The following is a 23,468-nucleotide window of genomic DNA, read 5'->3' on the forward strand; positions in this document are numbered from 1 at the left end:
GGAACCTGGTGAAAAACCGTGGAAGTTGGTGTTTTTTCTCCGAAGCGAACAGATCCACCCTTGGGGTGCCATAATGATGGGTTATCTCCAGGAAGAGGGCAGGAGGTAAGCTCCACTCTGCATGGTCTAGGCGATGTCTGCTGAGAGCATCCACTCGTACATTTGCTGTCCCGAAATGTGATCTGCACGTATGGAAAGAAGGTGAAGTTCTGCCCACTGGCCCAATTTGAATGTTTCCTTCATGAGTGACTTTGAGTGTGTCCCTCCCCACCTGTTGATGTGGGCCTTCGCGGAGACGTTGTCTGTGAGGACTAAGACATTGTGTCTGGAAAGCCAATCGCTGAAGTAAAGAAGAGCTCGGTGAATGGCCCTCAATTCCAGAAGGTTGATGCTGAGAGTCCATTCTTGTGGTGACCAGGTGCCTTGTGCCATCAGGGACCCAAGGTGTGCTCCCCATCCGGTGAGACTCACGTCGGTGGTGAGAATAAGTCTGGAGGGCTCCCTGAACCTGCTCCCCCTGGAAATGGATTTGGTCGTCCACCAGTGACAGGAATCGAGAACCGACTGTGGTAGGCGAAGTCGAGACATGGACATGGCTCAGTGAGTTCTCTGGTACAGAAGTATCCATTGCAGATCCCTGCTGTGGAGACGAGACCAGGGTACAATTCCAAATGTCGAAACCATTTTGCCTAGCAACCGAGAAAGGGATTTCAGAGACGCTGAGTGAGAAAAAATTATTCGTTCAGTTAGCTCCTTAAGGCTAGACTGGCGCTCTTGGGATAGGTATACCATGGAACAATTAGTAGCAATCTCTGCTCCTAGGTGAAGTCGTCTAGTGGAAGGTGAGAGATGGCTTTTGGCTCAGTTTATGGAAACACTGTGGTGTTGGAGAATCTGTATGGTGGTGGAAAGGTCTATATATGCCTTCTGTTCTGAATGTGATAGGATGAGAATGTCATCGAGGTAAAATTGAATACGAATGGGCATAGAACGTATGTGGCCAATCAACGCCCTTAGTACTTTGGAAAATACTCTTGGAGCAGATGATAACTCAAAGGGCAAGGCGGCATATTGGAAATGTTCGCCATTATAAGAAAAACGGAGGAATTTTCTGTGATCAGGAGCTATGGGTATATGGAGGTAAGCCTCCGTGAGGTCTATGGAAGAAAGAAAATCTCCCAGTCGAATTGACTCTAAAATAGTTTGAAGAGACTGAATTTTGAATTTGTGGTATGAAACGTAACGATTAAGTGATTTTAGATCAAGAATAGCTCTCCAACCCCCTGAGGATTTATGTACCACAAATAAGCGTGAATAAAACACTTGTCCACGTTGGGAGAGGAACCCGCTGAATGGCTTTGATGTGTAATAGATGAAGAATAGCTTCCTCCATTACAGCCCGGTTAGACTTGTTGCGGGATACGGGACATGGTACAAATATCCTCAGGGTGGTGGGGGGGAAGAAATTCTAGAAACAGGCCTAAACGAATTGTGTGTCGTACCCATGCATCGGAAATAGAGGAATCCCACTGATTAGCAAAATGGGCCAGTCTACCACCAATGGGAAGGGAAGAAGGGGACCTATCTGCTTCTGCAGAACCCTCTGCCTCTGCCACCCCGAAAAGGTTTCTTGGGGGGAAATTTAGGATTCGATCTGACCTGGACATCCTGTGAGAAATGTCCTCTGGATTGGAAAAGTCTGTGTGTCCTAGGTTGGTAGAAGCCAGAATCTGATTGGCAAAAGGACTGCTGACGTGGATACGGTGAAGAGCGTGCTTCTGTGCGTCTCGAGAGGTAGGGGAGAATCTTCCGCTTGTCCCGGGTCTCGATGAGAATGGGGTCCAAGGATTCCCCAAATAATTTGTCGCCAGAAAAAGGAGCTGAAGCTAATCTCCATTTGTTCCTGTTGTCCGCTTGCCAATTCTGGAGCCACAGTAATCTATGAGACGTAATGGAAGAACCCACAGCTTTAGAGGCGAATCTAACCACGTTGAGCATAGAATCGGCGGAATACTCCAGAGCTGCAATAATTTTGTTAAGGTCTTGGTGTGATCTGCTGAAGGTGTTCTCGCCTGAAGTTGGTTGAGCCAAAGGATGGTTGCCCTGTTAAAAAATGAGGCGGAAGCCGCTGCTTTGACCGACCACGCTGCTGCTTGGTGGCCTTTCACTAGTACCTTCTCAGCCTGTTTGTCCTCAGGGCGAAGAGATTCCTCAGGAGGACCTGTGAGATGAGAGGATGACGAAAATGCAACTATAGGACTGTCAACCGTGGGAACCTGAGGAAGATTTGACATCTCTGGTGCCATGTTATATAGACGCTTGTCAATGTTGCTGGGGTAAGGACCTAATCCCGGGACTACCCATTGTCATTGCACAACTTCTGTGAAAAGTTTGGGTGCAAGAACCATATCAGTAGTGATAGAGGGTTCAGAAAACAATGAACCTGAGGGACCTTCCCCTGTTTGGTTGCGGTCCTTGGAATTAGAGGTTTCTCCTAGGCCGGTAGAAACCTGGGCTTTAAATAGGAGGGATTTGAAGAGTTGTGGTTTAAACAGGCCTATGAAGGAGGGCTGGTTTTGATTGAAGCCCTCGTCCTCTGATAAGGCATCATCTTTTGGAATGTCCTCATCATACAAGGATTCTTGATCCGACTGGTCTGGTGATTTAGCCCCACCATGCTCTGAGATTGAATAGTCTGACCTGTGCAGGTCTTGTTGATCTTGAACCCCTGAAGTAGGTGGTTTGGGAATTTGGGGGAAGCATTGGGCCAATCCTGACCTGATCGCTTCCGCAATAAGCGCCCCAAAGGTGGGGGGTAATTGTAAGTTAGATAAATCTCCTTGTGCAACCTGGACCGAAGAAGGGTCTGGAGCAGCTACAATTCTGGTATCTTCTGCTGGGGTAGAGACCACAGGCTCAATAGCTGGCTGCTGAAGTACATCTTGAAAAAGTGAGGCACTGTCAGGATGGATGGGAGACCAGTTAGGCAGAGGAGTAGAGGAAACAGTTGCTGAGGAGGAGGAACCTCTTGTATAAGTAGTGGTGGTGTGGCTTGGGGGCTAGGTCTCTAAATGGCCTGTTGTTGAGCCTTGAAAATGACCTTCTCCAAGGCTTTATGGCATCTGGTCTCCTCCCGAGTAGGTGGGAGGGAAGGGTGCTTGGATCCTTTGCCCCTTTTAGGGGGTTTTGAGCCAGAGGATCCCTCTAAAGGGTCTTCAAGATGGCGACGCTTAGAGGTAGCCTTTTTTGGCTGTGACCGCATGGAATCCGCCATCTTAAGAAGGGAATGAGAAGCGCTTTTATTGTTTTTATTAATGGCTTCTTAAGCAGGACTGAGAGAACTGGAGAAAAATAAATTGTGGCTTGTCCTCTATAATGTTCAGAATATATCAGCCGTTAAAATAAGGAGGAGAAGGGAAGCTGCTCCGGACTGAAAAAACTCCTTCCCAAAATGGCGCCAAGAGTTTTCGCACCAAAATGAAGCCTAACTCCTGTTAGGCTAATAGCAGCTGAAATGAGGCTTGAGGAGCCTCAGTTAGAATAGTCCGGTCCACCCCGCCGCACCAACAGCGACTTACGGGCTCCAGAGATCTTCTAGGACGACGCTGGTGCAAGCCACTTGAAATCAATACAACCGCTGTAGCTTCCTGATCGGAGAGAGAAGCGCCGCTCAGCTGAGATGAAAGCGCATGCTGCCGAACCTCTCCGGAGCTGCTGCTAAGCCGAGGCTTCTCTTTCGCAGCCAGCTAACTCGACCCAGGGCGAAGGAATAAACCTCCGGGGAGACCGCAGTTCTCACTAAAGGAGAATGTGCTGCTTTGTTGGGACTGCCAGGCGGCAGCCCGATGCCTGTCCACAGCCTTCAGTGGGGTCAGACTGAAAGTCTTTCACTCTGGAATATCGAGATTGAAAGAAAAATTTGGAAAATCCAATGAAGATGAGAAGAAACAGTAGAGTAGGAGAAAGACATATTTGTCCAGCTTGGGACCGAGTCAAAAAACTGGAGTCTAACAGGAAGAGGCAGGGCTTAAACAGTTCTGCAGACTCGGTCCTCCAAGCTTGACAGACAGTCAAACCCTTCTCCTGACTGCGGTTTCTCACCAAAGTGGAGAATTTGGTCAATATTGAATTAAATCTTTTGACCCAATTCTTTTGACTCAACCTTTAAAAAAGCCTTTGAGTTTCCCTTACCATTCATTGCCCCAAGCCTTTAATTCTTAACTACAAAAATTATCTTGAGCTGTAGGCATATCAATATCAAATGAAATATAGGTTTTCTTACTTACTATAAACTGTCTCCAAATGAGTAAGACAATTATAACAACTTATTGACTTATTTCGGTTAGACACCTTAAAACAACTTTTCAAGTATTTTTTTTGTGTGTGTGAATATTGCTTTCCTTGGAGATTCTATATCATATCAGTAAGGCTTACTTTATAGGATCCTACAAACCACTGGAATTTATTCTATATATCTGGTACAGCTATAAATTTATATTAATCTAATGTTATAGATGCAATGAAATCTATACTATTCCAATTGTGAAGAAATTATTACTGTACCACACTACTATGGTACTGAGGAAAGTCACGCCTGCTAGAAGAATGAAATATTTTGAGAAATATTTAAAAAGGCAGAATATTGTATTTCCCCTAAAAGAGAAATGGAAATTTTAAGGGAGACAGAAATTCTGCTTCAGTTCCATGCCCCCAGCAGATATTTGGTGCCCATTAAGAAAGACTGGGCCATCCTATCTACAAAACAAAAGACCTTCAGCTCCACGAGGATAGGATTATCCTTCAGGGCAAAGCCATTCATCCACAATAGGAACTGCCCAACAAGTCCCTTCATTGCATCAGCCCAAGCTTCAACCAAGCTTGACTCAGATAACCTATAAAATCAGCTATGGCCCCTGCATAGCCCCATGGGAATCTGAAAGCAACAAATAGAATATATGACCTTGCCACAGGAACAGGAAGCTCAAGGACAAGGCCCAAGAGCGAGTATAAATAACTCTCACTCTCTACTCCATGTGGTAGCTACCCAGAATCACACGCACTTGGTGGTTCTGCTTCACCACTAAACCATCTTTCCAATCAGCCTCCATGTTTCCAGTATCTTTCTCCCCACTTGGAACTGAACTAGATGGATGTTTCTTCCAACAGTACTCTTACTGTACATCTACAGTATTATAAAACCACTAAAAAGCAGTTATGATTAGTGCAGCTTTGGTAATTCCTTAGTGCATTAATAAACTACAAGTATTTTCTAGTTGGTGGAATGCAAAGAATACAGTGTGTTAGTTTGCCAAGTAAAATTCTATTTACATGAATTTGTGTCTACATGTTTAGGGTTTTGGTTGTGCTCCTGGCATTCTGTCCAAAATATGCCAAAACTGATCAATACTGTTCTTTAATTGACAGAGAATGAAGGAAAGTAACCAAGTCTACACCTTCTCCATCTTACTAAAAAGCATTATAGGAAAGCATCAAAGTATAGATAAGTGGTGGTGGTCAATAATTGTGGGCCCATCTGATGATGATGACAACTTACAGAAGAATGCAACTTGGAATGTAATGTAAAATAAAAGTACATGAATTAACACAAGAAATTAAAGAAAAATAGTATGTCATTTATTTGTAAAATTGAGAAAGAATGTAACAGATCAGATATTGTGGAGTTGATTAATAAATATAGGGATGGCACAGACTTAGTTATGAATGAAAGGATTAATAGCAACAGCAATAAAAATATTATTGTTATTATTATTCTGCCTTTTAACATCTAACTCCTATCATCTAGATCAGTGGTCACCAACCAGTGGTCCGCGAGAAAACTTTGGTGGTCCGTGGCTGGGCGGGCTCCTTGAGAGACGAGAGCTTGCAGGGAGGCGATCTGGCTTCTGCCTCCCTGCAAGCTCTCATCTCGAGGAGCCTGACCCAAGCTTCCTGTGCCGCTTCAGGAAGAACTCAAGAGGCGAGAGCTTGAAGGGAGGTGGACGTTAGATCACCTCCCTGCAAGCTCTCATCTCTCGAATTCTCCCTGAAGTGACACAGGATGTCTGCAAGTGACAATTATAACGAATATGTCCACCTGCCCTCCTGAAGCACCACCGTGGCGAACAAAACAACCACATTGCTCTGCACCTCTTCCTGCAGCCAAATGCACCCAGCATGCCCTTTCCTCAAATGGGCTGTGCATGGGGCACTTGGAGAGCGAGCAAGCAAGAGAGCTCTCCCTCTGTTTTTGTGCGTGCGTGCGTGTGAGGGAGGGAGGGAGGGAGCGATTTGAAGGCGAGCCATCCCAACTTCTGGCAGAGATGAGGGCAGCTTCTGAGCAGCCCTGAATCAGCCAGCTCCACCTGACCTACTCCACCTGAGTCTCGCCATTCTCCTCACCCACCCCCACCCCCACCCCCCTCAAGAAGCGGCATTTTTTCTCTGCTTCTCTCCAGATGCTGGTGTGGGCACCATGGATGCATAGCTTGTTGGGGCTGAGCAAGGAAGCCGCTGCTTGAGTGGGGGGTAGGTGGGCAAGGAGAACAGTGAGACTCAGGGAATAGGTCAGCTGGAGCTGGCTGATTCAGGGCTGCTCAGAAGCTGCCCCCATCTGTGCCAGAAGTTTGGGTGGCTCGGTTTCAGATCGCTCGCACCCTCCCTCCCTCCCTCACACATATGCACGCACATGCAAAAATGATTTTGTGATTTCACCCCTGGGCTGAACCCACCAGTGGCTGTCCCCGCCCCGCCCCTCACTTTCCCTTCCCAGTCCTTGCCTGGCAAGGGAAGTGGGGGGGAATAGAGATTCGCTCCATATTCCAGAGTGGGAGCTGGATCTTGCGGCTGTTTCTTCCGGCCCTTGTTGGTACTCCTGCACTTCGGTCTCCCTGGCTTCAGTTCCTCTCAGCCCCAAGACACTGGCTGGCCCATGAGAAAGAGGGGGAGAGAGAGAGAAAGAGAGGGGGGAGAGAAGGGTAGAAAGAGAGAGAGAGAAAAAGAAAGAGAAAGAGGGGGGAGAGAAAGAGAGATGACAGAATGAGTGGGAGAGACAGAAAGAGAGAAGGGGGAGAGAGAGAGAGAAAGAGGGGGAGAGAGAGAAAAAGAGAGGGGAGAGAGAAAAAGAGCAGGGGAGAGAAAGAGAATGAGAGAGAAAGAGAGGGGGAGAGAGAGCGAAAGAGACAGGGGAGAAAGAGAGGGGGAGGGAGAGAGAAAGAGAAAGGTGGAGAGAGAAAGGTGGGAGAGAGGAAGAGAATGAGAAGAGAGGGGAGAAAAGAGGGGAGAAAGAGAGAAAGAGAGGGGAGAAAGAGAGAAAGAGGGAGAGGAAGAAAGAAAGACGGGGAGAGAGAAAGAGATGACAGAATGAGTGGGAGAGACAGAAAGAGAGAAGGGGGAGAGAGAGAAAGAGGGGGGAGAGAGAGAAAAAGAGAGGGGGAGAGAGAGAGAGAGAGGGGAGAGAAAGAGAATGAGAGAGAAAGAGAGGGGAGAGAGAGAAAGAGAGGGGAGAAGAGAGGGGAGAGAGAGGAGGGAGAGAAAGAGAAAGGGAAGAGAGAAAGAGGTGGGAGAGAGAAAGAGGTGGGAGAGAGAATGAGAAAGAGAGGGGAGAGAGAAAGGGGGAGAGAAAGAGGGGGAGAGAAAGAAAGAGAGAAAGGGGGAGAGAAAGAGAGATGACAGAATGAGTGCAGGAGAGAAAAAGAAAGGGGGGAGAGAGAATGAGAGAATGAGAGAGGGGGGAGAGGGAAGAGGGGAGGGGAGAGGGGAGGCGGGGAGAAAGAGAGAGGAGGGACAGTGCCTGAAGGACCCCATCCCATCACTAGGAGTCCAGGCGCTTCAGCAAGCGGCGCGCTGGATTTGTATTAGTGGTCCCCGGGATTTAAAATTATGGACTTGGTGATCCCTAAGGTCCAAAAGGTTGGGGACCCCTGATCTAGATTGTATTTTCACGTGGAAAAATAGACATCCACAGGTTGATAATGGGTTATGTTCTCTTCTAGTATAACTGTCTATATAAATGCAATATAGAAAAATGTTCTATAAAATAACATGAATGGTGGGAACAAGATGAAATGGAATGGAATGGGATGGGATGGGATGGAATAGGAATAGGAATAGGAATAGGAATAGGTCAAACTCAAGGCCCACAGTCAGAATCCAGCCCACAGGGTGCTTAACTCTGGCCCGAAATATCAAAGGACCAGCCCACAGTGCCTCTGCCGGTCAAAACAGGCCGTGGGGGGGGGGCACAACCCGTTTTTGGCCTCCCCAGCCTCCTGCAGCACTCTGCTGGCCAAAAAATTTTTTTGGCCGGCACAATGCTGCTAGAGGGCAGGGAGGCCAAAAACGGGCCTCGAGAGGCCTCTATGTGGCCCATTTTTGGCCAGCAGAGTGCTGCTGGAGGCTGGGGAGGATGAAAATGAGGCGTGGGAAAGCCGCATGCAGAGGTCCCCATGTCCCATTTTGGCTGGTAAAGTGTTGCAGGAGGCCCAAAATGGAGAAGAGGGAGCCACACATGCCCCCCCACCCACCCAGAGGTGGGTTTCAACAGGTTCTGACCAGTTCTTGGGAACCAGTAGTGGAAATTTTATGTAGTTCAGAAAGCCAATAGAAAAAATTCTGACAGGCCCCACCCCCAACTATTCCCTGCCTCCGAAGTCCCAGCTGATTGGGTAGAAATGAAGATTTTGCAGTAACCTTCCCCTGCCACACCCACCAAGCAATGCCACACCCACCAAGCCACATCCACAGAACCGGTAGTAAAAAGTTTTGAAACCCACCACTGCCCCCACCCCATTTTGGCCAGCAGGGTGCTGCAGGAGGCATATATTTCCCCCCGACTTACTCCCCACCAGCCCGCAGAGGAGCATTACAATGCTGATCCAGTCCTTGAAGAAATCTAGTTTGACACCCCGGAATAGAACTTTATTGTCACTTTAAATGTACACTAAGCGGCATACATTAAAATGAAATTTCGTTGCATTCAGGTCTCAAGATATCCATTACGCATATACACATATATACACGTGTGACATAGAGAAACATCACAGTGTACTTTGAATGTATACATACATATACATGGCGAAAAAAAAGTATCCTACAAATGTAAAAAAAAAAAAAAGTAGGCCATTTCGAGACCAAAAAATAATTGAAAATGATTACTGGGTATGCTTACAAAAAGAACTATTTGTTTTGAACATATAGTTTAAGAATAATTCTATTCATGTAGTCTAGTGGTAAAGAAATGAATATAATTCTAAAAGTATGATTGGTTTGGTTGATTTGTTTATTGTGAAAGACTTAATGAAAAATATAGTGAAAAGTTCTGAATTTGAGACTATTTTTTGGTGCAATCAATTCTGGGTTGGGGGAAAAAATGGAAATGTAATATAATAAAATGACACCCCCTTCATGGATTACTGCCTTGTTGTGGCGAAGGGGCTTGCGTAGCTCAATGAAGCTATGAGCTATGCCGTGCAGGGACACCCAAGACAGACAGGTCATAGCGGAGAGTTCTGACCAAATGTGATCCACTGGAGAAGGAAATGGCAACCCACTCCAGTATCTTTGCCATGAAAACCCCATGGACAGTACAAAAAGGAAAAAAGATATGACGCCGGAAAATGAGCCCCTCAGGTCAGAAGATGTCCAATATGCTACTGGGGAAGAGCGGAGGGCTAGTACTAGTGGCGCCAGAAAGAATGAAGCGACTGAGCCAAAGCCAAAAGGACGCTCAGCTGTGGATGTATCTGGTGGTGAAAGGAAAATCCGATGCTGTAAAGATTTTTTCTCCATAGGAAACTGGAATGTAAGATCCATGAATCAAGGCAAGCTGGATGTGGTCAAACAAGAGATGACAAGACTGAACATCGACATCTTAGGAATCAGCGAACTAAAGTGGACAGGACTGGGCGAATTTAATTCAGATGACCATCAGGTATACTACTGTGGGCAAGAATCCCTCAGAAGAAATGGAGTAGCCTTCATAATCAATAAAAGAGTAGGAAAAGCAATACTGGGATACAATCCCCAAAATGACAGAATGATCTCAGTTCGAATCCAAGGCAAACCATTCAATATCACAGTAGTTCAAGTCTATGCCCCAACCACTGGTGCTGAAGAGGATGAAATTGACCAGTTCTATGAAGCCCTACAGCACCTGATAGAATTAACACCAAAAAATGATGTCCTTATCATCATGGGAGATTGGAATGCTAAAGTAGGAAGCCAAGAGATTACCAGAATAATAGGCAAGTTTGGCCTTGGAGTACAAAATGAAGCAGGGCACAGGCTGATAGAATTCTGTCAAGATAATACGATGGTCATAGCAAACACTCTTTTCCAACAACCTAAGAGATGACTCTACACATGGGCATCACCAGATGGTCAACACAGAAATCAGATTGACTATGTGCTCTGCACGGACAAGCTCTATACAATCAGTAAAAACAAGTCCAGGAGCTGACTGTGGCTCAGATCATGAGCTTCTCGCAAATTTTAGGCTTAAACTGAAGAAAGTAGGGAAAAGCACCAGGCCACTCAGGTATGAACTAAATCATATCCCTGATGAATATACAGTAGAGATGACAAATAGATTTAAGGAATTAGATCTGATAGACAGAGTGCCTAAAGAACAATGGACGGAGGTTCGCAACATTGTACAAGAGGTAGCAACTAAAAGCATCCCAAAGAAAAAGAAAGGCAAGAGAGCAAAATGGCTGTCTGAGGAAGCTCTGCAAATAGCTGAGGAAAGAATAGAAGCGAAAGGCAAGGGAGAAATAGAAAGATATACCCAGTTAAATGCAGAATTCCAGAGAATAGCTAGAAGAGATAAGAATGCATTCTTAAATGAACCGTGCAAAGAAATAGAAGAAAACAATAGAATAGGGAGGACCAGAGATCTCTTCAAGAAAATTGGAGATATGAAGGGAACGTTTCATGCAAAGATGGGCATGATAAAGGATCAGAATGGCAGGGACCTAACAGAGGCAGAAGAGATTAAGAAGAGGTGGCAAAATTACACAGAAGAACTATACAAGAATGAGCTTAACATCCCTGATAACCACGATGAGGTGGTCACTGACCTTGAGCCAGACATCCTAGAATGTGAAGTCAAATGGGCCTTAGGAAATCTGAGCAACAACAAAGCTAGTGGAGGAGACAGTATTCCAGCTGAGCTATTCAAAATCTTAAAAGACGATGCAGTAAAAGTGCTACACCCAATTTGCCAGCAAATTTGGAAAACTCAACAATGGCCACAGGATTGGAAAAGGTCAGTTTACATTCCAATTCCAAAGAAAGGCAATGCCAAAGAATGTTCAAACTATCGCACCATTGCACTCATTACACATGCTAGTAAGGTTATTGTTGTGTCTTGCCCGCTCTCACAGCAGCCGGGGCCTTCTTATCTGCTCCCGAACACGGAGGAATGTATGCCTCCCGTTCCCAGTCCTGGCTCCATGCCCAGACAAGCTGAAGAGGAGGGGGCACCTCCCAGTCCCAGCCCTGGCTCCATGCCCAGGCAAACGGAGCAGCTAGACCCCTCCCCCTCCCCCACAGCATGTGAGCCTGAGGAAGGTTTATTTCCAACAGCTGCTGATTGGAGTGACCCTTGCATCAGAAGACTGGATAGGCGGAGGCAACAGAAGGAAGGGAGGGGCAGGCCTTAATGAGTGCTGAGTCATGGAGCCACACCCCATGGCCTATATAAAGGATCTGCTTTCTGGCAGTCTCTGAGTCAGGCAAAGTCGCACTTATCTTGCTGAAGTCACTTTCTGGTCTCCTGCCTGCTCTGAGGACTTTGCTATGACTTTGGGCAGAGCTGCAGAGGCAAGCCTGATTCGGATTTCCCTGACCCGGCCGTCAGCGGAGGAGTGGGACACGACATCTTGCCTGACTCCTCACACATCTACACCACAAGATGGGTCAGCAACAGCTGGCGCTGATTGTGCAGCAGCTACAAGCAGATAACCAGCAACTGCAACAGCAAGTCGCCCAGCTGACTGCTCATCTGGCTGCTGGGAATGCCCCAGCAGTCCAACCTCCTCCTCCTCCTCCTCCTCAGCGCCACAGCCCGGTACCGGTGCCGGAGAAGTTCTCAGGACGGATGGAGATGTTCCCGGCCTTCATGGCCCAGTGCCAGACCTACATGGCAATGCGGCCGGGGGACTTTCCAGATGACCAGGCCAGGGTGGCCTTCGTGATGAACCTGTTGTCTGGCCAGGCTGCGCAGTGGGCCACGCCTTTGGTGCTCAGGGACAGCCCCTTGCTGGCGGACTACCAGGGGTTCTGGGGGCAACTGCGCCTAATGTATGAAGACCCTGTGCGGGCCCAGACGGCTGCCTGGCGCCTAGGAGAGATCCAACAAGGGCCCCTCCCCCTCCGGGAGTACATCGCGAAATTCCGGTTGCTGTGCCATGATTCGGACTGGAACGACACGGCACTAGCGGACGCGTTCAAGAGGGGCCTTTCGGAAGAGCTCCAGGACGAGCTGGCTCGGGTGGAGGCGCCGCGGACCCTTGTTGACCTGGCGCCCCTCTGCCTGTGCCTCGACACCCGTCTCCAGCAACGCCCGTCCTGTCACCGCCAGCAACCGTCAAAGACCGTCGCACTCCCTCGACCCGTGCTGACCCCGTCCCGGGCCGCCCCGTGCTTCGTGGCCGCCGCCAAGGAGCCCATGGAGTTAGGAGCGGCCAGGCCTCGCCTGATGGCCCAGGAGCGGAACCGGAGGCGCCAAGGGGGGCTGTGATTGTACTGTGGGGAGCCCGGCCATTTCGCTGCCGCATGCCCCAGGAAGCGCGGCAGAGCACGTACGCCCATCCCCGAATCCCGGCCTGGCCAGTCGGGAAACGGGGCAGGCCCGGCCCAGGGGAAACCCTAGGTCGGGCACGGACCAAGCCCCCGCCAGACATGGCCGACGTGGACCCCGGGCCCCCTCGGCACCTGATTTTGGACACCCGGGTGTGGGTGGGTGACCGGCCGGAGGGGATCCCGGCGCACGCGCTGGTGGATTCGGGGGCCACCACGAACTTTATGGACCGGGCCTTCGTGGACCATTTTGGTGTCCCCTTGGTTCCGGTAGACCCTCCGATGAGCGTCGAGACCATCGACGGGAGGGAGCTGGTGGCCGGACCCATTAACTTCGCCACGCAGCCCTTGCGCCTCGCCATCGGGGACCACGAGGAGGCGATTCGCTTCTACGTGACGGCGGACCTCCACTTCCCAGAAATCCTCGGACTGGCCTGGCTGCGGACTCACGACCCTCAGGTGGCCTGGTCGCGGAACGCCATCTCGTTTCCCAGCCTGCAGTGTATCGACCACATCTGCCACACCTGCGCCGGCCAGGACGTCTTCACCCCAGCCGTCGCCGTGCCCCCTGAGCTGCAGGACTTCGCTGACGTCTTCAGCGAAAAGGAGGCGGAGCGCTTACCCCCGCACTGGCCCTACAACTGCCCCGTGGACCTGCAACATGGCGCCCCACTGCCAACGGGACGCCTGTATTCCATGTCCGAGCCCGAGTTGGCCGCCCTCAGGGACTTTCTGGACAAAAATCTGGCCCGAGGGTTCATCCCCTCTGTCAGCCCCGGTCCTCTTCGTGAAAAAGAAGACGGGGGATTTGTGCCTGTGTTGCGACTACCGCCGGCTGAATGCCATCACGGTGTGGAATCGCTACCCCCTGCCGCTCATCCCGGAGCTGATGGACCGGCTGCGGGAGGCCTCCATCTTTACCAAGCTCGATCTCCGGGGGGCCTACAACCTGGTGCGGATGCGTGAAGGGGATGAATGGAAGACGGCATTCGGCACCCGGTACGGACACTACGAGTACACAGTCATGCCGTTCGGGCTGACCAACGCCCCCGCCGTCTTCCAACATTTTATGAACGATGTGTTCCGGGACATGTTGGATCGGTTCGTGGTGATCTACCTGGCGACATCCTGGTCTACTCCCGGTCCAGGGAAAGTCACCTCCAGCACCTCCGCCTGGTCCTGCAGCACCTGCGGGAGCACCAGCTCTACGCCAAGCTGGAGAAGTGCTTTTTCCTCCGGACGTCCATCAAGTTCCTCGGGTACATCCTCTCACCCGAGGGGATCGCCATGGACCCGCGCAAGGTGGAGGCCCTGAGCAGCTGGGAAGCCCTGCGTCGGGTGAAGGATGTCCAGCGGCTGCTAGGCTTCGCCAATTACTATCGGACCTTCATCCAGGGCTTCGCCACGCTGACGGCTCCGCTCACCCAGCTCCTCCAGAAGAAGGTCCCGTTCCAGTGGGGTCCCCCACAGGAGGAAGCCTTCACGGCTCTCAAAAAGGCTTTCGTCACAGAGCCCATCCTGTGACATCCCGACCCGCACCAGCCTTTCGTGGTGGAGACGGACGCCTCCAATTTCGCCCTTGGAGCGGTGCTGCTACAGGCCCCGGCGGATGGCGGCACTCTTTTTCCCTGCGCGTACTACTCGCGGAAGCTCAACTCTTCCGAGCGCAACTATACCATCTGGGAAAAGGAGTTCCTGGCTATCAAGGCCGCGTTTGAGGCGTGGCGGCACCACCTGAAGGGGGCCCGGCATCAGGTGGAGGTCCGAACGGACCATCGGAACCTCGAACATCTCACCACGGCTCGGAAGTTGAACCAGCGGTAGATCCGGTGGTCGCTGTTCTTCACCCAGTTCAACTTCCGCGTAACCTATATCCCCAGTGGCCACAACTGGAGGGCGGACGCCCTGTCCCGTAAGCCGGAGTACCTGAGCGCCCAAGACCCTCTTCCTCCACGGACAGTACTGCCGGCGAAAGCCTTGGCCGCCGCCCGGGAACCGGTGGACTTACGGGCCCGGGTGCGAGAGGCGCAGCACCAAGACGCCTGGTCTCAGCAGCGGCGAGCGGAGGCGGGCCCCACGTCTCCGTGGACATTGGAAGACGATGTACTCAAGTTCCGGGGGCGGTTGTATGTGCCCACGGGACCGCTCCGGTACCTCGTCCTGGCCCAGTGCCCCGACAACCCTGCCGCGGGCCATTTCAGGTTTTTCAAGACTCTCAACCTGGTGACGCGGACCTTCTGGTGGCCCCGGGTGCGGCATGCCTATGTGACGTCCTGCGTGCCGTGCCGGCAAGCCAAGGCCGCCACGGGGGCCCCTCCCGGGCTCCTCCAGCCCTTGCCGACTCCTGACAGACCCTGGGGGGCGATTTCATGGACTTCCTGACGGACCTGCCGCCGTCCTCGGGGTTCACCACGGTGCTGGTGGTGGTGGACATGCTCACCAAGATGGCACACTTCATCCCGTGCCGCAGGCTGCCCACTGCCACCAAGATGGCCCGTCTCTTCTTGCAGCACGTCTTCCGCCTCCACGGTCTGCCGGACAGGGTGGTGTCGGACCGTGGGGTGCAGTTCACGGCTCGCTTTTGGAAGAGCCTGATGGCCGCATTGGAGGTGCAGGTGTGCCTGTCGTTGGCGCACCATCCGGAGACCGACGGCGGGACGGAGAAGGTCATCGGCGTCCTAAAGCAGTACCTCCGGTGCTTCGTGAACCAACAGCAGGACGACTGGGCCAATTACCTGTCCCTGGCGGAGTTCGCATTCAACAACTCCCAACACACCTCCACCCAGACCATCCCGTTCCAGGCCAACTTGGGGTACCATCTGCGGTTCTTCCCTCTGGCACCCCCGGACTCCCCGGTTCCCGAGACACAGTCCTTTCTCTCCGAGTTGCACGCGGTCCAGCAGATGGTGCGTCGGCAGCTGAATCGGGCAAAGGAGGACTACAAGCGGGTCGCCGATCGTTCCCGACGGGCAACACCCCCGCTGGTGGTCGAAGACCGCGTGTGGCTCTCCACAAAGCATCTCCCGTCCAACCGGCCGGCGAAGAAACTGGACCACCGGTTCATCGGTCCGTTCCCCGTCGAGGCGGTCATCAATCCGGTGGCCTACCGGCTGACCCTGCCACGTTCCATGCGGATCCATCCCGTCTTCCACCGGTCCTTGCTGGTCCCTGAGGCCCTGCCGTCTCCCCTCCGGCGCCCGGCGCCGCCCAGCGCTGTCGACGAGGACGGGGTGGAGGAGTACGAAATGCACAGCATACGCGACTCCTGCTGGCTGAAGGGGCGCTTCCAATACCTGGTTGCATGGCAAGGGTACGGGACCGAGTTCACCTGGGTCAACGCCTCTGACGTCCACGCCCCGGACCTGGTGCGGGCCTTCCACAAGCAGAACCCGGCCCGACCGCATCCCGATCGTCAGCCCCGGGGGAAGGGCCCTGCAGTGAGGGATAGTGTTGTGTCTTGCCCGCTCTCACAGCAGCCGGGGCCTTCTTATCTGCTCCCGAACATGGAGGAATGTATGCCTCCCGTTCCCAGTCCTGGCTCCATGCCCAGACAAGCTGAAGAGGAGGGGGCACCTCCCGGTTCCAGCCCTGGCTCCATGCCCAAGCAGGCTGCAGAGGAGGGAGCACCCCCCGGCCCCAGCCCTGGCTCCATGCCCAGGCAAATGGAGCAGCTAGACCCCTCCCCCTCCTCCACAGCATGTGAGCCTGAGGAAGGTTTATTTCCAACAGCTGCTAATTGGAGTGACCCTCGCATCAGAAGACTGGATAGGCGGAGGCAACAGAAGGAAGGGAGGGGCAGGCCTTAATGAGTGCTGAGTCATGGAGCCACACCCCATGGCCTATATAAAGGATCTGCTTTCTGGCAGTCTCTGAGTCAGGCAAAGTCGCACTTATCTTGCTGAAGTCACTTTCTGGTCTCCTGCCTGCTCTGAGGACTTTGCTAGGACTTTGGGCAAAGCTGCAGAGGCAAGCCTGATTCGGATTTCCCTGACCCGGCCGTCAGCGGAGGAGTGGGACACGACAGTTATGCTTAAAATCCTACAAGCTAGTTTCCAGCAGTATGTGGATCGAGAACTACCAGAAGTACAGGCAGGATTTCGTAGAGGCAGAGGAACTAGAGATCAAATTGCCAACATATGCTGGATCATGGAGAAAGCTTGGGAGTTCCAGAAAAACATCTACTTCTGCTTCACTGACTATGCTAAAGCCTTTGATTGTGTGGATCACAACAAATTGTGGCAAGTTCTTAAAGAGATAGAAATACCAGACCATCTTATTCTGACCAGAAACCTGTATGTGGGTCAAGAAGCCACAGTGAGAACTGGACACGGAACCACTGATTGGTTCAAAATTGGGAAAGGAGTCCGGCAAGGCTGAATACCACTGTCTATTTAACTTATATTGCAGAGCACATCATGAGAAAGGCGGGGCTAGATGAATCAAAAATTGGAATTAAGATTGCCGGGAGAAATATCAACAACCTCAGATATGCAGATGATACCACTCTAATGGCAAAAAGCGAAGAGGAACTAAAGAGCCTCTTGATATGGGTGAAGGAGGAGAGTGCAAAAGTTGGCTTGAAACTCAACATTAAGAAAACTAAAATCATGGCATCCGGCCTTCTCAATTCCTTGCCAGATAGATGGGGAAGAAATGGAGATAGTGACAGATTTTATTTTCCTGGGCTCCAAGATCACCGCAGATGGGAACTGCAGCCAAGAAATTAAAAAACGCTTGCTCTTGGGGAGGAAAGCTATGGCAAATCTAGACAGCGTACTAAAAAGCAGAGACATCACCCTGCAAACAAAAGTGTGTATGGTTTTCCCAGCTGCAATGTATGGCTGTGAAGGTTGGACCATAAGAAAGACTGAGCGCCAAAGAATTGAGGCCTTTGAACTCTGGTGCTGGAGAAGACTCCTGGGAGTCCCTTGGACTACAAGGCAAACAAAGAAGTCAGTCCTAGAGGAGATCAACCCTGACTGCTCTTTAGAAGGCCAGATCCTGAAGATGACACTGAAATACTTTGGCCACCTAATGAGAAAGAAGGACTCACTGGAGAAGAGCCTAATGCTGGGAAAGATTGAGAGCAAAAGAAGAATGGGACGACAGAGAACGAGGTGGCTGGATGGAGTCACTGAAGCAGTAGGCATGAGTTTAAATGGACTCCAGAGGATGGTAGAGGACAGGAAGGCCTGGAGGAACGTTGTCCATGGGGTCACGATGGGTCGGACATGACTTCGCAACTAACAACAACAAAATGACATGAAAGAAAAAAGAATAAGTCCAGAAACATAAATAAAGAATTCTGAATGAAAGAAAATATGAAAGGTATACAACTATTTCAACAGAATGTATGGAAAATGACCTCAAGGAAAGATAATGTAGAAGGTACTTGGAATCCAAGTGAAAACAAGTATATTACAGAGTGCCACAGAAGTGAGTGGAAGTATATAATCTGAAGAATGAAAAAGTATGTTTAATGGAATAGTGAACTGATGAAACAGAAAAGGCCCTGAATTAAAGAATTAAAGAAAATATATTGAGTGCTATAAAAACTTAAAATGAAAGGCATTATCTGATGTGCATAGTGGGGAAAATACAGTTTGAAAGAATGAATGCAATAAAAAAAACAAGAACAAAAATAAAAGTATCAGAGAAACGCAAAACCTTTTTGATGAGAAGAAATATTGTTTGGGAAGTAGGTGAAGAAAGTTATATAAGAAGCCCCCAGAACACAAAGTGGAATTAATAATAAATGTGATAAAATTATTTGGAATGAGTGAATTGAAGGAATGCTAGAAAGTATACAGATTTCTTTCATGAAAATTATAATGAGTGAAGTGTGAGATTGAAATGAATGCTATAAAAATAAAGAAAATTGATTTTAAAATGCCCTGACAATATTGGAAAATGGTAAGGTTACAATTGCTACAAATAGAACAACTTTGAATTATGGATTAGTTTGATTTGCAGTGGATATAAATGCTATTCAACATGTATATGAAGACTGTGTCTGTAAACTGATGAGTAGTAACTAAAATTGATTGGCAAAAAGTAGAATCAGTGGTGTGCCTAGGAAGGTGTTTGGCAGAAATGTGATTGAAAGGTCATAAAAGGAATAATGAAGAACATTTGGGAAGTGCATTAGCAGGGCAGGATGAATGCTGACCAGGTTTTTGTTCTTTGGCAAGTGATAGAGAAATATATGAATGTGGGGGAAAAAACCTTGCATTATACATTTATTGATTTAGACAAAATGTATTATAAAATGAATAGTCTTCAATTGTGGAATATTTTGATCACTATGGATTTGAAGCTCAGCTAGTAAATATTAAAGTGTCTGTATATGATGATGTACAATATATACCATAAAGTATGTATAAGAATAAAACATTCACATGGTTAATGATAAAGAATATGATTAACATGTAATTGGTTGTTTAATATATTTGTGGATAATTAGGGAAATGCTTGTCTGATTATTAGCAGTGTTAGTTGGAGACGTCAGATATAAGTATATTTTGTATGCAAATGATTCCATGCTAGTAGCTTAGAACCTAAATAATACACAATGATAGATAGATTGCTTGATGCAATAACGGATATTTGAAATTTTATGTATGAAAGACCAAAATTAAATTGTTTACTTTGGCATATAGGTAGTCCACAACTGATGATTACAATTGAACCCAAAATTTATGTTGTTAAGTGAGAAATTTGTTCAGTGAGTTTTGCCCCATTTTACAACTTTTCTTGTCACATTTATTAAGTGAATCACTTCAGTTTTTAAATTAATAACACGGTTGTTAAATAAATCTGATTTCCCAATTGACTTTGCTTTTCAGAAGATCGAAAAAGGTGATCATATGATCCAGGGACACTGCAACTGTCATAAATGTGAGTCAGTTGTCAAGCATTTGAATGTAAATCACATAACCATGGGGATGCTACAACAGTCGTAAGTGTGAAAAATGATCATAAGTCACTTCTTTTCAGTGCTGTTATAACATCAAACAGCCACTAAATGAACTGTTGTAAATTGAGTACTACCTGTATTTACTAATGATGAGCAAATAGATGTAGAAATTTTGACAGATACAACTGCAGATAGAAAAGTAATAGACATAATCTAAAGATGAGTTTAAAAATATAAATGAGAAATGGGAATAGAAGAAACTATAGAAATAATTGATGTGGGAATTATTCATATCAGTAGCTACTGAGTGTCCCAAATTAAGACTTATGCAGATATGCATTTTTAAAAAAAGAATCCTAGATTTAAAAAAACATCAAAACAAATATGAATTGTAAAAACAGTACATGTGGCACATGTGTAAATTATATAATAGGCTTAAGTTGTACATCAAGTAGAAAGTAAATAGGAAGATAAGGATTAGGAGATGACTGTCTGGAAAAATATTATTTCTATATTGATTTAAAAAGCTCAATAAGCAAAGCTTAAACTAACAAACAAAAGCATTGTATTTTCTCATTGGGCCTGACATATTAAAGCTATTCAAATTATAGTTCCATTAGTTTCCTTTGATACATTAAATAGTTAATGCTTGTAATATGTACTGTAATGTTTAAGTCTATAATAAACCAAACAGGAACCATTATATTATACTTTCATGATGTATGACCAAAGAGTTCTTAATCAGCAGATCACTGATAAAATAGGATATTCTCTGTATTTGAGTCTGCTGCACAACAGCCCAAGCTGCTAAGAAAATTCCAGTCCCCAGAGGCTATTTGAAAACCCAGAGCTCTTGTTACCAAATACCTCTTTAATGTATTTGGATTACAAACCACAATAATATTTTAATAATATTATTATGTTATTTTGCTATAATAAAGCAGTGGGAGATGCTTTTTCTCCCTCTAGAGCAGCTGCAAGTAAAGCCTGACATGAACTAAAGAAAAAACCCAAGCTCAAGCCTTTAAAATAATAAAAGAGGCAATCTGCCTACAAATATGCCCACCTGTACATAGTACAAGGGAATCAGCAACAAGGCTGTCCCTTAAAATGAGTAGAGATGTTCAACATAATATTCAATTAACCCAAAGCAAGTCTTCTATATTACATTTATCTAAATTCATGATTATATATATATCTATATTACTTGGGATAAGGTTAGTTCTAGTCTCACTTACTTGGAAACGCAGCAGTATTTCAGTTTAACTGTACTGTTAATCAAAGCATATAATTTATTCCTGTTATTCAGGAACAATGAGAAATGGATTTCAATTGTTTATTCTGGGTAACAGCCTATCTGAAAACAGGAGACACTCATATGGTAGAATATATTACAAAATGAAGCCAGAATACAGAAGACATTAATACTCTATTTGATAACCCTTCCTATCCCAACAGTTACAAAACATCCTTTGTATGAACAGCCAGCAATAAAAGTTAATCTAACAAAATAATGCACATAGCATTTATGAAAATATAACCAGAGAGTAGGTAGTGCTAAATTGATAAAAGCAGAAGCAGTGGAAGCAGCAAGGTGTTGTTGTTTTTTTGTTTTTTTGCAAATGTCTATATCGTGCTGTTTATTTTCACATATTTATTGGTTGTGTATGTAGGGTTTTTTTAACCATTTCCAATAAATATTTAAGTTCATTTGGATTTTTATTCCTGCAGTATCATTTTCCGTGAGCTGTCCATCACATTTCCCGGAGGTCTTGGCAGAAAATGCAGAGATCATATGAAGAAAAGAGCTGTAGTTCAAGCTCCTGAATAATCTGGATGTTCATGCCCGATGCACCAATTGCCTCATTCATAAACATCAAAGATCTCTTCATTGAGCAAGTCCTGACAGCCAGATCCATACACTGGGTTGGTTGCAAATCCAAAAGTCGTTTTAGGTGGCCCAAATATCGTGAAAGATACCCAGCTTTCTTAAATTTAAGTATACAGGTTTTGCAAATATAAAGAGTTTTGTGAAACGCAATGTGCAAGCAGTGCCTTTTTAAAAAAAATCCACACAGACCTACATTTACACTTCAAAACTCTGGCAATGCCAACCAGCCTATAATTAATCAAATTAATTAAAACTATTTCCTATAATCCTTCAATTCTCCTATCACCGAAGGAAAAGAAGAAATATATACCAAGCCTTCAACTTTTCTTCTTCCCCGGGCTGCTTTCATGAAATGTTTTTTTTTTTAAAGAAGGGTGACAGGGTGGGTGAAAATCGGAAACAAACTTCCTATCCCCTTCCCGTTAATGAAATAGACGATGATAAACCGGGAACAGACGCCTAGCATGGAGGAGAGCAATACGCTCAGGCAAGCAAACCAGGCGTTTGCGCAGCAAAGAGCCGCCGCTGCGGTTCCCATTGCAACGTTCCGTTATCTCCGGCGACGCCTACGCAGACGGCACCTAAACCCGCCCGGGGCGAACCGGGGGAGGGCGAATTGCCGCTTCCAGTACCCCCACCCTTTTCACCCTCGCTGGGCTGCTTCCAGCGTGGGGTTTGGGGGCACTCACCCAGAAAACGAAGGAATAGATGATGAGTAAGGTTTTCAGACACGTTATCACGGGTTTGGTCTCCATTCTCCTCGATGCCATAATACTGAAATCCCGGCTGCTGGCTCAGAGCAGGGGAGGGAGTGCGCGCGAGAAGGGGAGGGGAAGGAGGGGGTTGCGAGCTCCGTTCGCGCCTCCACCGAGCAGCGGATTCGCGCCGCCGGCTCCTCCGCTACCAATATCGCGGCCGAGGCGAAAGCTTGGAAGCGGTCGCTCCAGAGTGCTCGTGCACAGGTATGGGCCATCGCCATAGCCTGCCCCTCCTCCTGCCGTCTCGCAGCTACCGCGCACCACAGCCATGGCACTATTGTGCGCTCACACTGGTGGAGAAAGCTGGAGCTAATCGCCCTTTCCCAGCCCTCGGGCCCTGCTATCTGGAAGACAGGGCCAGGGCCGGGAAGAAGGAAACGAGAGGCTCCGCTACCCAGACCCTAGTTACGGGAAAGGTGCTGAGGCGGGAGGCAAAGGAATACACTTAAGGGTGGAAAAAGCAGTTGTGTGAATGGCAGGTCCACCGTCGTGGCGCAGTAAAAGAAGGAAGACGTCTCCCGCGAGGGTGTCTTAGGACAGGGTGATGCGGCTGGGGGAGGGGAACCGATATAGAGCGTGTTGGCAAAGCAGGCTGCTTATCGCCAGACTCGAAAAGGGAGCAGCGTCTGCACTTGGGTGTCAGTGAAAGGGTTGTGCGGTGGGCCTACTTCGTGCGCAGCCATGATGGGTGTGTAGACCTGGAAAAAAGAACTTGGAAAAATTGGTTTCCTCGGTCTCCAGCTGCCTCTCATAGGCTTCCACTTTCAAAAGGGTCCTTGCAACAATTGGAAGGCAAGGAGAATAGCTGCTTTCTAGCCAGACCTCAGCTCTGTTTGTTTGCTTGTTACAATTGAGCTCGTTGTATATATAGGCCCTGGTAAGGTAACATCTTCGCACCTCATTCATAGGCTGATGGTTTATTTCCTAAATAGAAAACAAGGAGATTCATGCTTGCCTGAACTTCCTGAGCTAAAACTGCTTGCTTCTCTATTAGTGAAGTGATACAGCTACTTAGGTGATGAAACAAAAGAATGTGTCAGACAAGATGGTCATAATGTATATCCCACTTCAGTAATAAAAGCAGAACCATGCGGCACAGTAAAAA

At 48.0% G+C, this 23,468-nt stretch overlaps 1 protein-coding gene across 3 annotated transcripts in view; it reads right to left on the minus strand.

The window, feature by feature from the left end:
* The window catches only part of TSPAN7 (tetraspanin 7), a 231,418-nt gene extending 208,904 nt beyond the window's left edge, over positions 1-22,514 (minus strand). For all 3 annotated transcript variants that reach the window (XM_058186596.1, XM_058186593.1, XM_058186594.1), the window contains exon 1: positions 22,295-22,514. In XM_058186596.1, coding sequence (XP_058042579.1) covers positions 22,295-22,375 — 81 coding nt within the window. In that variant the 5' untranslated portion in view covers positions 22,376-22,514. The remainder of the gene's footprint in view (positions 1-22,294) is intronic.
* Positions 22,515-23,468: the final 954 nt, after the last annotated feature.

The sequence above is a fragment of the Ahaetulla prasina genome, chromosome 5 (assembly GCF_028640845.1).
Source record: "Ahaetulla prasina isolate Xishuangbanna chromosome 5, ASM2864084v1, whole genome shotgun sequence".
NCBI lineage: Eukaryota > Metazoa > Chordata > Lepidosauria > Squamata > Colubridae > Ahaetulla > Ahaetulla prasina.